The following is a 16,486-nucleotide window of genomic DNA, read 5'->3' on the forward strand; positions in this document are numbered from 1 at the left end:
ATAATAATTAGTACAATTTTTAAGCTCATCTTCTCTTTTCTCGTTCTCTTCTCTTCTCCTTTTCTCCTTTTCTCCTTTTCTCCTTTTCTCCTTTTCTCCTTTTCTCCTTTTAAATTTCCCTTTTCATTCCCTTTTTCCTCCCCTGCTCCTTTCCTCTCCTCCCTTCCTTTCTTATCCTTTCTTCTTTTTTCTATTGGCTCCATCGCTGAAGACAAAATTCTCTTATTCTCCTCCATGTCTCACTAGAAAAAGTAGAGTCGCAACTTGAGACTATTCGCAACAAAGAAAAGCTGCCTCCTCCCTACATCCCTCTGCACCAACAGCAAAGGCGGGAGTGCCAGTACCTGTCTGTTGGCCCAAGCGGCCGGGAGAAGTTGTTCATTACGGCCTCAGTGTGACAGCGGGTGAGGATGACCACCGCCTGGCACAGGAAGGGCAGGAACGTGCTCTGCTGCGCAAACGATGTGATGCTGCGCAGGATGTAGAGGATCGGAGGCACCTGAGAGAAGAAGAGGAGAAAGAATGACTTGCTGCATCCGGCACTTTGCAGGGCCCAACCATGGATATTCAGCGCATGAGCAGTGCCTGTCCCTTGACATGCTGCCAAGTCCTAAGCCTGAATTTCATGCCAGCTACCCTGGTCTCCATGCCCTGAGCACAAGGGGCAAACGGCACAAGTCATAGTGCAACAGCCAGCAAAAGTCCAAGACACGTGAAAGAAAGTCTCTTACGTTCCAACTGATGTCCTTCCCGTGCATCTGCAGGAAGGTGGTCATCCACTTCCCAGCAGCACGCACACGCACTCCGTTGGCTTTCTGGATGGTCTCCTTGATGGCTGCCATGAAGTCAACGGTGCGTTCTAGGGGGAAGTTCCTGCACACGATCTGCAGAGAAATGAGAAGCGGGAGAGATCTCATCACTGCTCTGCTGCAGCTGTCTGTACCCTGCTGTTTATATGGAAGGCGGTTGAGCCTTCTCTCAGCTTCTGCACCCATGGTGTTTGCTTACAAGCAAAGCCTACCTCCAAGCAGCCACAATCACACATGCATGCAAGTGTACACACACACACAAACGCACATCATGGAGTCAGCTCCTTGCACTGGGTGCCTGAAGGCCAGACATAGCTCAGAGCCTCCTGCTACTTGCTGAGAAAAGCAGTTTCAGGCTGACAGCTCATTTTGGAAACAGTGTGAGAGGCTGGGAGCAGCACAGGGTTGTGTAGAAGCCTACACACAGAGATCACAGCACCCCTTCTTGGGTCCACGTACCATGGCCATTTTGGATGTGGTCTGGAGCTGAGAGGCGATGCTGCAGGCATGCAGCCCCTCGCACAGGCTCCCGATGTCACCCATCTCGATGTCTGTGTTGGTCACTTTGGCTGGAAAGAGCACAGGGAGAAAAGGGAAGTCATGCTTCTGGAAATGAAACTGCTTTCCATGGGGGAAAGACAGAGGACAGGATGGGGACAAGAAGAGAGCTGTGCACGGTGCCTCTCCCTCCTGTAAACAGGGCCCAGCCCGTGGGCTCTGGTAGTGCTACGGAGGAGGGCAGAGGGCTGGAGCACGCCTGCTCCACTCACCTTGGATTCGCAGAAGGGAGCTCAGACAGGTGACAGCCAGCTGGCGGGATGCAGGCATGGGGTCACACGTCAGAGGCGCCAGCAATCCCACCAAGGAGCCAAAGTGCTCACAGGCATCTCCTCTCTGCAGGGGTGAGAGGCAGGAACAAAGCTGTAGATGGCCCCAGCTCTCCCCAGCTTCTCCCATCTGTGCCTTCCCCACGCCACGACACAGCATGCACAGCTGGGCAGAGCTCGCCTTCCAGCTCAGGGGCACCGGGGAGGGAGCAGGGAGCATGCGGTGGGGCTCTTTACTCACTTGAAGCTCTTCACAAACAGACAGCAGCTGGGAGCAGGTCTGCAGGGCCCTCTTGCGCTCCCACACGTTGGTTGATACCATAGATTTCTGCAGGACCTGGGGTAGAGCATCTGTCTCACTGAGGATTTCTTTTCTTTCCCTTCCTGCCACCCCTCTCCCTGTCCCTCCTTTCCCAGCACTTTCCCTTAAGGCCTGCCCTGTTGCTCCATGTGGCCTCCTGCCTCACTGAGCACCGGCACTGCTGCCCCGCTCTCTGCAGTCACTCCTGCCTCCTAACCCAGGAGCTTTTCCTCGGCTGTGGCCTGCCAGGGGCTGGCTCCTGCTTTCCCCCTGCAGGGCCCATTTCTCTGCCCATTTCAGCTCGCAGTGAGCTGGCACGTCAGCAGGAGATTTCTCCCCCTCTGATCCTCCTCTCAGTCCCCAGATCTCTGCCCCCGCTATTGACAGGCACCATGCTTTCTCTCTTGCCCCACGAATACTCACATGGACTATGTTCTGAAAGAAGCCGCCGCTGGGCTCTGTCTCCAGCAGGACCACCATGAGCCGGCCCAGAGCTCTCAGTGACGTTTGCTGAAGCTGAAAGCAGAAGAGGGGAGTGACGTGTAGCATCACGGCTGCTGCCAGAGCAGAGGTTGTGTGTGCTGAGGTAGGGTTCCGACTGAGAGGTGGCTGGGAAAGTTATGGCAGATTACCTGCAGAAACTGTGCTGCTTGCTGTGACTTCCTGATCTTCAGCATCATCTCTGCTGAAGGGTGTGTCACGATGTTTTTGCAGCACAGGACCAACATCTCACGCAGGTCCTTGCTTTCAGAAGAGGGCTTCAGCTTGCTGAGAGGAGGAAAACAGGAAGAGAAATCAGAAAGGGCCTTTACCAGTGCTCTCCAGACTGGTTCAGACAACATCTGAGTTTCTCCTAATTGACAGCTGCAAAGCCAATACCCCCACCCAGCTCATGCTGCTGAGCACTGCCTTCAGTTCCAGCAGCGCCCACCTCCTCCCCGGCAGCAGTGAACCACCTCCCGCTCTGGAGGGAAGGAGACCCCAGCTCTCCCTCTCTTCCCTGCCAGGGGACAGGAGCACCAGGGCCTTTCTCCCTGCCCAGAACCTCAGCTTTGCTGGGCACAACAGCCCAGCCGTCTCTCCTGTAGATGTGGCTCCTCCCTCCCTGCCCCCTCCAGGCCCTCAGGAGCTACCCGAAATGGGGATCACCATCCTGACCTTGCAACCTCGGCCCTTACCTCAACTGCTCCAGGGCCAGAACCACCTTGAGAGGCACTGGGGAGACAGGCATGCCCGAGTAATACTTCTTCATCAGGTCCTGCAAGTCCCAGAGAGACAGTGTCAAAGTGGGCAAGGGGCACACAAGAGCTGTTCCACCTGGCCCCAAGACAGGCACAACTGCCACCAGCCCCATCACTTTCCCATGGAAGCACTGCAGGATGCAGCAGCTGGTGCACCTAGCCCGCTGCCCAGCCGCTGCCTGCCAGCACCCAAGGTCCCCACCAGCTGGAGACGTGTGGCTGCTGGACACCTGCATGCCCCCAGGGAAGCGAGCCTTGTGGCACAGCCCAGAACTTCTCTGCAGACAGCCCTGTCTCTAGGCACTCACCATCAGGATCTCCAGCAGCTTGCTCTTCAAGGAGGGGTCAAAGGTTGCAGAATCACCCACGGCTTGGTAGGCAGAGCTGCAGTCGGTGATGCTCTGCACCAGAGCAAGGTTGTTGTGCAAGTCCTGAGGAGCAAGAGAGAAGAACGTTCTTTGAACTGCGGGAAGGGACAAGGGCTGCAAGGGACACACATGGGGACAACGCTAAGGGAAGGGCTTGGATCTCTATCTGGGCACAAACAGTTCCCCGAGAGACCTTTGGAAAGGAAAGGCCCATCTCAGCATCCCCCCATGTGGAGAGGCTGCAGCGGGGTGCTCTGACACCCTGGCACGCTTTGAGCTCTCACCCGGCAGCTGCAGCTGTAGAGCATCAGGATGTTGCCCACGATGTCTCCCTCCAGGTGGGCGAGGAGCTGTTCTTTGGAGGCACGCAGTGCCACGCTGCCGTGGGCGAGCATGAGAGCGCTGCGTGTGGCATGAGCTCTCGTGCTGTCCAGCTCCATCTGTGTGGGAAGAAATGCCTTGAGACACTCGCTAACGGCCCCCAGTGCCCCGCGATGCACCTGGGCTCCCAAGGCAGGAGCTGCAGGGAAAATAAGGCCGAAGAATGCCAAGATGGAAACCCGTAACGCTTTACCTTCTTGCGCCTGGAAATCCTGGCATTGCGGCCTTTGCACAGCCTGGACGCAAACATGGTGAGCGTGGCCAGGACTGTGTGGAAGTTGTTCTCAGCAGCATGGCTGAGAAGAGAGATGATTCCCTGCACAAAAGAACAAGGGGCCGTTGGCACAGGCCTGAATCTACAAGTCCTCTCCTGAGCAAAATGGCAGCAGTGAAGAGGTTGAAAGGCCCGGAGCAGGGCCAGGAGAAGGCCTCTGCCCCACGGCCAGAGCGGGGATGCTCACAGGAGCTGGAGGAGAGGAGAGCTCACCTGGGCCTCACGTGGCTCCTCTGCATTTGCCTCCTCCAGGTGCTGCAGCAGCTTCTCCTGGACGTGGAGGACTCCCTTACAGGATCCCAGCACCGTGCCCAGAGCCTTGTACAGGAACGACTGCATGGGAAGGGAAGGAAGAAGCTGAGATGTGGCAGCAGCTTAAACTGCTGGTGGAGGGCCAGGTGGGAAGGAGCCACACTCCCTGGCGGTTGCTGAGAGCAGCTGCGGGGCCAAGCTTTAGCCATCCCCGGGCAGATTGCAGGGAAAGGCCCTTTGGGGGGCATAGACTGGAGAAGCAGCATCAGCATCCCACGTGGGCAGAGCACCAGCCGCAGCCCCAGCCCTAGCTGGACACCTGCAGCTGCACCGCTGGGTAGAGCCGGGGGGAACTCACCTTTTCTGCAGAGCTGCTGGCAGAGCTGCTCAGCCGCTGGCTCAGCTCACAGCTCAGGGCCTCGATCCATGCCTTCTCCTTTATCGTGTCCAGTGACGCCTTCAGGAACTGTTGGAGAACAGGAGAAGACAATGTTCCCTTGCCCTTTGCCTCTTCCCTCATTCCCAAGTTGCTGCAGCCCTCTGGGGAGAGGTGCCTGGAAGAACAGTCCCTCTCCCAGCTCCCCCAGGGTTCCCTCCATTAAAGCCGCCTGCCCTCTTCTCCTCAGACCCCCCTGGGCTTGGCACAGAGCGGAAGAGGCAGCGCCACAAAGGCGCGCGGCCGCTCCGCAGCAGCGCTTGAGAGGCTGTTCCTGCCCCACAGTGGCTCACGTGGGAGCGGGGCTACTTGGGGCAGGCAAGCACTTCTCTGCACCGCGCCTCCCGGCAATGCTGTACCTTTAGCAGACGGCGCTCAAACTCGGCAGTGTCCAGGAAGCTCTCATCTTTCCCTGCACAGCAATAGGAAGACAAAGATCCTTACTTGGGATCAAGGCACAGAAGAAGAGCTGCTGCAAACCTGGCTTGGCCTGGGCACTTGACACAGCCAAGCTGGGACCCGCACCCCCTCCACAATGACCTGTCCCTCCCCACAAACACTGCCTCCACAGCAACACGGAACTAAGTGCTCCAAGGCTGCTGTCTGAGGGGACATGAAGGGCCCATTCGTGTCCTGGAATGGGCAGATCTCTGGTGGGATAGGTCCCTGGGCCTCAGTGCTGACTCCCAGGAATGGGAACAGCAGCAGAGCAAGAATTGGGCTGCAGGCAGTGCTTCCCCTCCGCCATGCTACAGAGCTGCATTTTCACTCCCTCCCTTCCCTGCCTCTGCCTCTTCTTCCCCTCCAGTACTTTACCTTCAAGACACTGCAGCAGCAGGGGGATCTCAGTAGCCCACATGGCCCCCACAGCCCTGTGGAACCTGCTGTGGAGGTTTTTCATCAGCAGTAAGGCAGCAGCTTGGAGTTTGCTGCCTGCAACAGGGCTGCCTGCCACCACCTGAGTGAGAGCAAGAAAAAGCAGGGTCACTTCTGCAGCAAGAGCAACGGCTTCCCTCCAGGATGGAAGCAGCTTGGCTCTTCTCTGGCAGGCAAGGAGCAGCCAGCAGCTTTGCCCATGGCCATGCTGCTTCCTCCTGGGTGCTCGTAGAACCGGCCTCTGGAGCATCTACTCACCAGCAGTCGTGCCAGCAGTATCTGGGGCGTCAGCAGTGGGCCTTGCAAAGAGAAAAAAGTGCTGAGTAAGACTCCAAGACACTGCGTGCCCAGCCACACGCACCTCCGCTGTCCCTTCTGGGTGCTACCACAGGTCAGCAGAGCTCACTGGGGGAGTTTTTGCTCCTACCTTGAAACATGGAGCTGACAAAATGGGGATCCAGATGTTCTATCGGCCGTCCTGTCAGCTCCTCTCTCTCAGCCAGGGCACAGACACAGCGGGAGACTGGGATCAGCATGCCTGTGTACTGCGCTGGCACCACAAACAACAGCAGCCGCGGCCACAGGAGCTGTAGGGAACGAGGCAGTTGAGCAGGTCAGCATTCCTGCCTCTGCTCAGAGAGGAAGAGGACTCTGTGAATTTCCCCGAGTCCTGTGTGCTTCAGAGCACATTGGAGGAGAGACCTGGGGTCTTGGAATGGGACGAGGAACATGTGGTGCAAGGGCAGGGAGCAGCAGCAGGGCAGAGCGTGACTTACTTTGGACATCCCTCTCGCAGAGACGTCCAGTGATCCCAGGATGTCCATGCACAGCTCCTGGAGAGCTCCTTCTTCCTGGGCTTCCCGGGCAGAAAGGTCTCCGGCTGTCTGCACAACAGTGGTGTTGAAACACTGGTTATGCTCAGTTCTCAGGAGCCTCTCAGGAGGCTCAGGTGTGGCCCCAGCGGTGCTTCTGTATACCAGCCTCTGAGCAGCACGGGTCTTCCAAAGGAAGATGCTGCCCACTGTCCTTACCTTTCTGTCTGTGGCGCGGCTGAACTCCCTGAAGATGTGCCCCACCACATCCCAGGCTGAGCAGCTCCGGGTGCTAGAACTGAGCAGATCCTTGATGAAATACAGAATAGCCGTCCTCACCTGCAAGGGGTCAATTAAGAGTGTGATTTTCCTGGTCAGAAGGCAAAGGGAAGCCACCTGCTCATCAGGGCAGCCCTTTGGGCATGAGCAGAGACAGCAAGAGCAGTGGAGAGGCTTTAGCTACTGAGGTGAGGGCCAGGCCTTAGCACCAGGCTGTGCACTTTCCATGCACAGCACAGGGACCTGCCCGCTCCACTCTGCCTGCTCTCCCCACAGGAGCCATCGTGACCGTCTGGTCAAAGCCCCAGCACCTCTCTAGTCACCCCAGCCCTGCCTGTGCTGGCAGCAGCATCACCACCCCGACAGCGCTTTCTTTTCCCAAACCAGCTCACCCGGATGCTGGGGTCGCTGCACAGACGCTGCACAGCCTCGACGACCTGGGGCAGCATCTCCGTCATCATGGGCTCTGCAAGAGATGCACAGAAGCATGAGCGGAGCCACAACGCAGATGGCAGAAGGGAGCCCTGGCAGTCCCAAGGCGTGGTACTGACCAACCCGTGGTACTGACCATCAGAGCGAGCCAGAGCACCCAGCAGACCCAGGGCTGCCACGCATCCAGGCTCCCAGTCATCGCCCAGCTGCGACTGCAGAAACAGGATGGTTTCCTCTGGGCAGATCCGGGCTGCAGGGAGGAAATCCCACGCTATGTTAGCAAGAACCTCACACCCATTCCTGAGGTTTGTGAGAGAGGTTTTGGCCAGGGCACAGCCAAGCATGGCCAAGGCTCCTCTCCTTACCCTGCAGCATGATGCAGTGGGTCAGCTGTGCACGACCAGCCTCGCTGTGCTGCTTGCTGTCGTCATAGAGCTGTGGGAACAAGGTCCATTTGAGAAAATCACATCAGCACTGAGGACGGAAAAGACACTGTGCTGCCCGCTCTCGTCTCCCTGGGCACTCTCGGGATGAGGACAGGCAGACAAAACCCAGCCCGCCCCACAGCATCCCCGGGAGTACGTGCATGGCTCTGGAACAGCCTTGAGCATGCAGGAGCTAAGGCTGAGCCGCCTTATTCAGGGGCTCGGAGCTTTGCAGTCCTCCTGAGACTTAGCCACAAGGGAAACTGCTGTGGGCGCAAGGATAGGCTCCCCTTACCTGGTAGAACACGGCACTGGTGACGTCCAGAAACTTGTCCCCTGGGATTACAGACTCAGTGCCCCCTAAGGCCTCCAGGAAGATAGTGAGGCTCTGCAAGAGAGCAGGAGAGGAAGAAAGGGATGAAGCCACGTCTAGCCACTTGCGAGTGGAGAAACTGTTTCCCAATTGTTTCTCTGCAGGGAGAAGCTCCTGCACAGGCGTTCTTGTTTATCCCCCACCTCCCAGCGGCACCAAGAGAGTCTCTCTGCTCTCAATCGAGCCGTGTTTGGGCATCATTTGCAGGCATTTCCCACCCAGCAGCCCACTTCTCCCCCATCAGATGCAACTGGATGTGGTCCCCCCAATTGTTAGCATAGAGCTCCTCAGGCACTCAGAGCCCCACAGTGGTGGTGAAACTTCCCATCCCCAGGAGATGAGCCCCAGTGATTCTTCGTTCCCTCCTGGCTCCTGTCTGGGTTGTTCCTTCTCTGACTGAAGAGCTCAGGAAGACTCAGACCTCCCTTGAACACCCATCCCTTCTTTCTCCAAGGGCTCCCCATCTCCTCCCTGCATCCCCCTGACCCCTTGTGGCATTTGCACGGGCCCCACGTCTACCCTGACCCCTGCACAATGTCTCTCACCTTGGCCACCCTGCAGGTGTCTTGGATCTCCTGACACGGGTGAACGAGCCAGAGGAGCTGCTCCCAGACCTGCTCTTGGTGCTGCTCCTCTTGCAGGAGAACCTCCAACATGGCAGCCACAGCCCCAAGGACGGCCTGTTTGTCCTGGAGAGGATGGCAGAGGCCCGGCATCAAAGACTGAAGGTCTGCCCTTCCTACACAGAGGGCTTTCCCTTTCCCTTCCCCTTCCCCACACCCCCATGCCCAGCAGGAGATGGGCTCGCTCTGGAGAGCAGGCAGCTTTTCCCCATACCCTCATCCCCAGCTCTTCCTGCCACAATGCTGTGACATGCAGCTGCTCCCTGGCACAGAGCAACTTCAGGGCCCTTTGCAGAGCCAGCCCACTCCCTCTCATCACCCCTCAGCTCTCAGCCCACTGGGCACAGACAGAGCTGCCGACATGGGTGCCCCTGCTGCCATCCTGGGCTGGGAATGCAGCAGTGCTCACCTGTTCCTCCTGGCAGTCTTGCCAGTTCCACACCACAGAGAAGAGCAGCTCGTGAAGGTTTTCATAGATCTGCTCTTTCTTCGTGGCAGTCCAGGGGCATTGCATTCCTGAGGACAAGTAATTCTTGACTCCATCCAGCCACTGTTTCAAAACTGAAAAAACAAAATAATTAAAAATATATATATATATATGTATATATATATATATATATTTTTTTTTTTTTTAAGAGAGTGAGAGAAAACGGAGTCTGTGAGAGTCTGCAGCAGGGCTGCCCTGGGGCCGGCACTCACCAGCACAAGCGATGCGCAGGATCTGGCCACTCTTCACCTGGCCCACCACACTGCGCAGGCCTGCCAGCATCAGCCACACAAAGGGGATGCACTGTGGAGCTGCAGAAAGGAAGGAGAGAGCCACAGTCAGAGCCCCGGCAGCAAGGTAGGTGGACAGCAGCCCTGCAGCCCCCAGCTCAGTGCAGATCACACTCAGAGGGCAGAGACCCCTTTCCCGGTTGTCATAGGTGTCAGGAGGTTGAGGGTACTCTACCATAGGTGCTGAAGAGTTTGCTCAGGGTGATGAGCACCAACTCCTTGCACACGTCCCCCGTGGCCTTCAGGTGGCTCTGGAGCTCAGCCATCACCAAGGTGAAGTGCGTCCGAGCCAGAGCCACCAGGACATTGCTGGCAGCTGTCTTGACATTGCTGGTCACGCCCTGGAAGAGAGTCACTGGTGACACGCGGCCCAGGAGACTGCCTGAGGCCCTTGGAAGAGCTAAGCCCCCACCATCCGCCAGCAGAACACCAGCGTGGGCAGGCGGTTCCCTTTGCCCTTGGGAGTGAGCCCTCACCTGGGCTGCCGTCAGGTCCCGGGACACCTCTGCCAGCAGCCGGTTCACCACTCCGCACGGCGGGCGGCTGCTGTCTTGGCACAGGGCGCTCTCCAGCTCACAGTACGCCTGCGCTCGGTCACCCTGGGGACAAGGATCAGTCACGCTCGCTTTGCCCGCTGCCACCCATCGCTCTGTGGATGTGCTGCCGGGCCTGGCACCCACGGCACCGTGGCCCTGGGCCAGGAGGGCAAGGGTTGGTGGTTGGATGTCCCCAACTCACCTCCTGATCTTGCAGGCGCTGAAGCTGTAAGGTCGCGGCGCAGGTAGGGACAGGGCTTGACACCCTGCTTCTCTCCCTGCGACGCGTACGCCTGGGCACGCAGCCCACACAAGCAAAGAGACCTGGAAGGAAAGAGCAGAGCAGCTGCTGCAGGTGTTGCTTGGAGCCAGGGCCGAGCACCCGGCCAGCTGTGGGAGGAACGCTCCTCCAGCTCCAGAGCGCGAGGCTGCGTGTGGTTGGCGGGGACAGGGGAGGGAGCTTTCCCCTTGCTGGGGTGCTGGGGAAACCATGGTGGGCAGCTGCACTCGGCAGAGCAAGGACAGTGCTGCTGGCACGTCCTAAACAGACACTGGAGGCACACGTGTGCTCAGGCAGTGTTGTGGTGTCCAGAGAGGTGGAGAGACTCACCTCGAAGGGCTCTCAGCCTCTCCATGATAGCAGGATGCCTCCAGATAGACGCAAAGCTCTCTCTGGTTCCACTTCCTGCGGGTCCCACAAGCGGACTGAGCCACCGCTCCCACCGCTCCACAAGGGTGGATGACGCAGCCACTGTGACACCACACTGCAGTGTCACCTCACAGAGAATGAATGATGCGCCCCAGGCTGGGGACCAGACAGGTCCCCATGGCAACCCTGCAGGCCCTCAAACACAGCACGTTTGTGTGATGCAATCGGCTCTGGGGTTCCGGTTCCATGCTGACGCAGGGAATCACCTCAGCAGGTGATGGAGAGCCCCTGCCTGGGAGCAGCTGCTGGGCACCATTGCCTGGCATTGTCTTAGTGACTGGGGACTCCATGCCGGGAGGCACTGAGGCCCCCATCTGCTGCCCGACAACCTCTCCACAGAGCTCTGCTGTCCACTAGGGGCACGTGTCCGAGACATTAGAGTGACTCCACCGCATCTGATCAAACAAGAACACCACCATCTGCTTATTGTCATTCAAGTAGGGTCATGGGATGCTGCCATGAGGAAATGGCAGAATATCAGAAAGAGACTTTGCATCCCATGGAAAGACACTAAAGGGATTGGGAGCACCAGGAGTGTTCTCCTCTGTCCTTCTGACTGGAGGCTGGGTCCCAGAAGGAAGGAGGAGAATAGAGGTGGTGAATTATTGGCTGATTCCTGGGATGGTGTTGGGATCAAGGTTTTGTGTACCTTTATCTTGGACAGGTGTGTGGGCATGAGATGGAACACAGCTGAGCAGTTGGGGCCAAAGTGTTCTGGAAAGCAAGCTGGCTAGATTGATTAAACCACATTTGATGGAGGAATGGAATGGAGTTCCTTGTGAAATGAGGAAAAGAAGTTAGGTTAGAAGTTAGGTTAGAAGCCTTCATGAGGTGCTGAATTGGCAGCTACAGATCTAACCTTTCTAAGCCAGGTTTTCACTGCCGATAACAGATGCTTTTATACAGACCTAGAGAGTTAGTGCGGACAGTGAGTCTCCTGTTTCTCCAAATAACATTGTTAGCTATCCCATCTCTGGAATGCAAGGCAGCAGGCTGGGCAGTTAACCACAAATTAACAAAGAAGCAGTGGATTGGTGGATGGAGTTGATGCTGATAAGAGGACCGTTCAGAGCCAAGCAAGCCAGGCAAGCATCCTCCAACTCCACCCAGGTCAAAGAGTACACAGCCAGGAAGACAACGGCCTTCATCAGAAAGACCACCAGATGACCAGGGGGAAATGCCTCACATGCATGAAGGAACTGAGACTCAGGGCAGGGAAAAATGTCAGTCATTCTGGGGACTCACGGCAATAAAACCACATTTTCTTGGACATCAAATGCATATGTGAGCAGCTTGCTCTTCAAGCATGTGCCTTTCTTGACCTCCCGTATGCAGGCTAGGAGGCAATACCCCCCTGCATCAGCATAGGTGCGCAGCTCTGAGTGAACATGCCTGCTTTATGACTGCTCTGTGGTGATAGACTTTGATTCCGCATGTCACTTGCAACAGAGAAGGGCCTGGGAATGATGTCTTCTAAGTAAACTGTGGAGAGAAACCTCCAGTTGTGCAGTGGGATCTTGTGAGGACTCCTCAGGGAAGACAACATTGCCAAGAGCCTGGCTTAAATCTTCCTGCATCCCTCTAGAGATTCCTGCACCCTCTGCTTCCCTACAGTGCCTGTATAGCAATGCACGCTGCGTGGGGAATAAACAGGCAGAACGAGAGATCTGTGCGTGCTTACAGGGGGGTGATGTCATGGCAATCACACATGAGACATGGTGGGACCTGAGTCTGTTCATCGTGGGGAAAGGAGGGCTGAGGGGGGATCGCATAAATGTTTGTGAATATTCTGGGAGTCCTGGTGGATGAGAAGTTGGATATGAGCAAGCATCATGTGCTTGAAGCCCGTAAGCAACTATATCCTGGGCTGCATTAAAACAGGGGAGGCCAGCAAGAAAAGAGAGATGGTAGTCCTCCTCTACTCAGCTCTTGCGAGGCCCCGTCTGGAGGACTGCATCCAGGCCTGGAGCCCCCAGCACAAGAAATATGCAGGCCCTTTGGGGGGCATAGACTGGAGAAGCAGCATCAGCATCCCACGTGGACAGAGCACCAGATGCAGCCCCAGCCCCAGCTGGACACCTGCAGCTGCACCGCTGGGTAGAGCCGGGGGGAACTCACCTTTTCTGCAGAGCTGCTGGCAGAGCTGCTCAGCCGCTGGCTCAGCTCACAGCTCAGGGCCTCGATCCATGCTTTCTCCTCTATTGTGTCCAGCGACGCCTTCAGGAACTGTTGGAGAACAGGAGAAGACAATGTTCCCTTGCCCTTTCTCTTCCCTCATTCCCAAGTTGCTGCAGCCCTCTGGGGAGAGGTGCCTGGAAGAACTGTCCCTCTCCCAGCTCCCCCAGCGTTCCCTCCATTAAAGCCAGCTGCCCTCTTCTCCTCAGACCCCCCTGGGCTTGGCACAGAGCGGAAGAGGCAGCGCCACAAAGGCGTGCAGCCACTCCGCAGCAGCGCTTGAGAGGCTGTTCCTGCCCCACAGTGGCTCATGTGGGAGTGGGGCTACTTGGGGCAGGCAAGCACTTCTCTGCACCGCACCTCCCGGCAATGCTGTACCTTTAGCAGACGGCGCTCAAACTCGGCAGTGTCCGGGAAGCTCTCATCTTTCCCTGCACAGCAATAGGAAGACAAAGACCCTTACTTGGGATCAAGGCACAGAAGAAGAGCTGCTGCAAACCTGGCTTGGCCTGGGCACTTGACACAGCTAAGCTGGGACCTGCACCCCCTCCACAATGACCTGTCCCTCCCCACAAACACTGCCTCCACAGCAACACGGAACTAAGTGCTCCAAGGCTGCTGTCTGAGGGGACATGAAGGGCCCATTCGTGTCCTGGAATGGGCAGATCTCTGGTGGGATAGGTCCCTGGGCCTCAGTGCTGACTCCCAGGAATGGGAACAGCAGCAAACCAAGCAGTGGACTGCAGACAATGCTTCCCCTCTGCCACTCTGCAGAGCTGCATTTTCACTGCCCCCTTCCCTGCCTACACTTCTCCCTCCCCACCAGCACTTTACCTTCGAGGCACTGCAGCAGCAGGGGGATCTCGGCAGCCCACATGGCCCCCACAGCCCTGTGGAACCTGCTGTGAAGGTTTTTCATCAGCAATAAGGCAGCAGCTTGGAGTTCGCTGCCTGCAACAGAGCTCCCTTCCACCACCTGAGTGAGAGCAAGGAGAAGCAGGGTCACTTCTGCAGCAAGAACAGCGGCTTCTGCCAGGATGGAAGCAGCTTGTCTCTGCCCATGGCCATGCTGCTTCCTCCTGGGTGATCGTGGCACCGGCCTCTGCAGCATGTACTCACCAACAGGCACACCAGCAGGGTCTGGGGCGTCAGCAGTGGGCCTATGAAGAGAAAAAGTGCTGAGTAAGACTCCAAGACACTGCGTGCCCAGCCACACGCACCTCCGCTGTCCCTTCTGGGTGCTACCACAGGTCAGCAGAGCTCACTGGGGGAGTTTTTGCTCCTACCTTGAAACATGGAGCTGATGAAATGGCGATCCAGATGTTCTATGCGCCGTCCTGTCAGCTCCTCTCTCTCAGCCAGGGCACAGACACAGCGGGAGACTGGGATCAGCATGCCTGTGTACTGCGCTGGCACCACAAACAACAGCAGCCGCGGCCACAGGAGCTGTAGGGAACGAGGCAGTTGAGCAGGTCAGCATTCCTGCCTCTGCTCAGAGATGAAGAGGACTCTGTGAATTTCCCCGAGTCCTGTGTGCTTCAGAGCACATTGGAGGAGAGACCTGGGGTCTTGGAATGGGACGAGGAACATGTGGTGCAAGGGCAGGGAGCAGCAGCAGGGCAGAGCGTGACTTACTTTGGACATCCCTCTCGCAGAGACGTCCAGTGATCCCAGGATGTCCATGCACAGCTCCTGGAGAGCTCCTTCTTCCTGGGCTTCCCGGGCAGAAAGGTCTCCGGCTGTCTGCACAACAGTGGTGTTGAAACACTGGTTATGCTCAGTTCTCAGGAGCCTCTCAGGAGGCTCAGGTGTGGCCCCAGCAGTGCTTCTGTGCCACCCTCTGAGCAGCACGGGTCTTCCAAAGGAAGATGCTGCCCACTGTCCTTACCCTTCTTCCCGTGGTGTGGCTGAACTCACTGAAGTTTTGCCAGAGTCAGAGACTTTAGGGAGACTCTATCGCATCTGATCAAACAAGAAGACCACCATCATAGAATCATAGAATCATAGAGTCCTAGAATCACAAGGTTGCAAGAGTCCTACAAGATCATCTAGTCCAACCGTCATCCCATTACCACTCCTACCACAATCTACCATATCTCATAGCTCCTCATCCGGATGCTTCTTGAACACTGCCAGGGACGGCGACTCCATCCTCCTCCCTGGGCAGGCCATTCCAGTGCCTGACCACTCTCTGAGGGAAAAAGGTTTTCTTATGTTTAATTTAAATCTCCTCTGGCACAACTTGTGGCCATTTCCTTGGGTCCTGTTTGTTGCCAGGGAGAAGAGATCAAACCTCTCCTCATCAAAACCTCCCTTCAAGAAGTTGTAGATTGCATTGAGGTCTCCCCTGACCTTCCTCTTCTCCAGAATGAACAATCCCAGATCCCTCAGCTGCTCCTCGTAAGATTTGTGCTCCAGACCGCTCACCAGTTTCATTGCCCTTCTCTGGACACATTCCAGGGCCTCGATTTCTTTCTTGTAGTGAGAGGCCCAAAACTGAATAATACTAGAATATACGATTCTTGAAGATGCAGCCTCACCAGTGCTGATGATGACCTCCCTGCTCCTGCTGGCCACACTATTTCTAATGCAAGCCAGGATGCCGCTGGCACTCTTGGCCACCTGGGCACACTGTCAGCTCATGTTCAGCTGAGCATCAACCTACACCCCCAGGTTCCTTTCCTCTTCACAGTCATCCAGCCACTCGTCCCCAAGCCTATAATGCCGCATTGGGTTAATGTAGCCAAAGTGCAGGACCCAGCACTTGGCTTTGTTGAACCTCATCCCATTCACCTCAGCCCAGTGATCCAGCTTATCCAGATCCCTCTGAAGGGCATCCCTACCCTCAGGCAGATCAACACTACCTCCCAATTTGGTGTCATCTGCAAACTTACTGAGGGTATGCTCAATCCCCTCATCTAGGTCATCAGTAAAGATATTAAATGAGATAGGCCCCAGTACCAACCCCTGGGGGACACCACTTGTAACGGGTTGCCAGCTGGACTTAATTCCATTAACTATTACCCATTGGGCACAGCCTTCTAGCCAGTTCCATACCCAAAGAAGGGTATACCTGTCTAGTAGCCACAGGCAGCCAGTTTCCCCAGGAGAATACTGTGAGAGACCATGTCAAAGGCTTTGTTGAAGTCTAGGTAGACTACACTGACAGCCTTTCCCTCGTCTACCAGTCTGGTCACCCAGTCATAGGAGAAGATGAGGTTGGTCAAGAATAACCTGCCTTTCATGAATCCGTGTTGGCTGGGCCTGATCCTCTGGATGCCACGCATGTGCTGTGTGATCTCACCCAAGATGATTTGCTTCATAACTTTCCTAGGTACCGAAGTCAGGCTGAGAGGCCTGTAGTTCCCCAGGTCCTTCTTATGGCTCTTCTTGTACATGGAAGTCATATTGGTAAGTCTCCAATCCTCTGGGACCTCTCCAGACAACCAGGAGCGCTGGTAGATGGCAAAGAGTGGCTCAGTAATCAACTCTGCCAGCTTCCTCAGCACCCTAGGATGGAGCCCATCCAGTCCCATGGACTTGTGACAGTCCAGATGGAAGAGGAGCTCTCTAACTGTCC

The 16,486-nt window shown here is 56.5% G+C and overlaps 1 protein-coding gene across 1 annotated transcript; it reads right to left on the reverse strand.

Moving 5' to 3' along the window:
- Window positions 1-190: 190 nt before the first annotated feature.
- On the reverse strand, window positions 191-16,313 carry LOC306955421 (maestro heat-like repeat-containing protein family member 2B; the record flags this gene model as incomplete). The annotated part of the gene is given in 39 exon segments (XM_079546714.1): window positions 191-242; window positions 345-499; window positions 732-884; window positions 1,269-1,378; window positions 1,580-1,703; window positions 1,878-1,973; window positions 2,361-2,453; window positions 2,570-2,705; window positions 3,116-3,195; window positions 3,487-3,609; window positions 3,831-3,986; window positions 4,121-4,243; window positions 4,415-4,534; window positions 4,812-4,919; window positions 5,249-5,301; window positions 5,706-5,847; window positions 6,024-6,064; window positions 6,193-6,352; window positions 6,542-6,649; window positions 6,797-6,916; window positions 7,249-7,322; window positions 7,425-7,538; window positions 7,654-7,723; window positions 8,009-8,101; window positions 8,632-8,775; window positions 9,119-9,270; window positions 9,409-9,507; window positions 9,662-9,827; window positions 9,963-10,085; window positions 10,225-10,346; window positions 10,633-10,723; window positions 10,725-10,786; window positions 12,900-12,957; window positions 13,285-13,337; window positions 13,741-13,882; window positions 14,026-14,066; window positions 14,193-14,352; window positions 14,542-14,649; window positions 16,245-16,313. Coding segments are annotated over 39 exon segments (4,194 nt in total).
- Between the last annotated feature and the right edge of the window lie 173 nt (window positions 16,314-16,486).

This window comes from Tetrao urogallus, assembly GCF_951394365.1.
Source record: "Tetrao urogallus genome assembly, chromosome: 1".
Lineage (NCBI taxonomy): Eukaryota > Metazoa > Chordata > Aves > Galliformes > Phasianidae > Tetrao > Tetrao urogallus.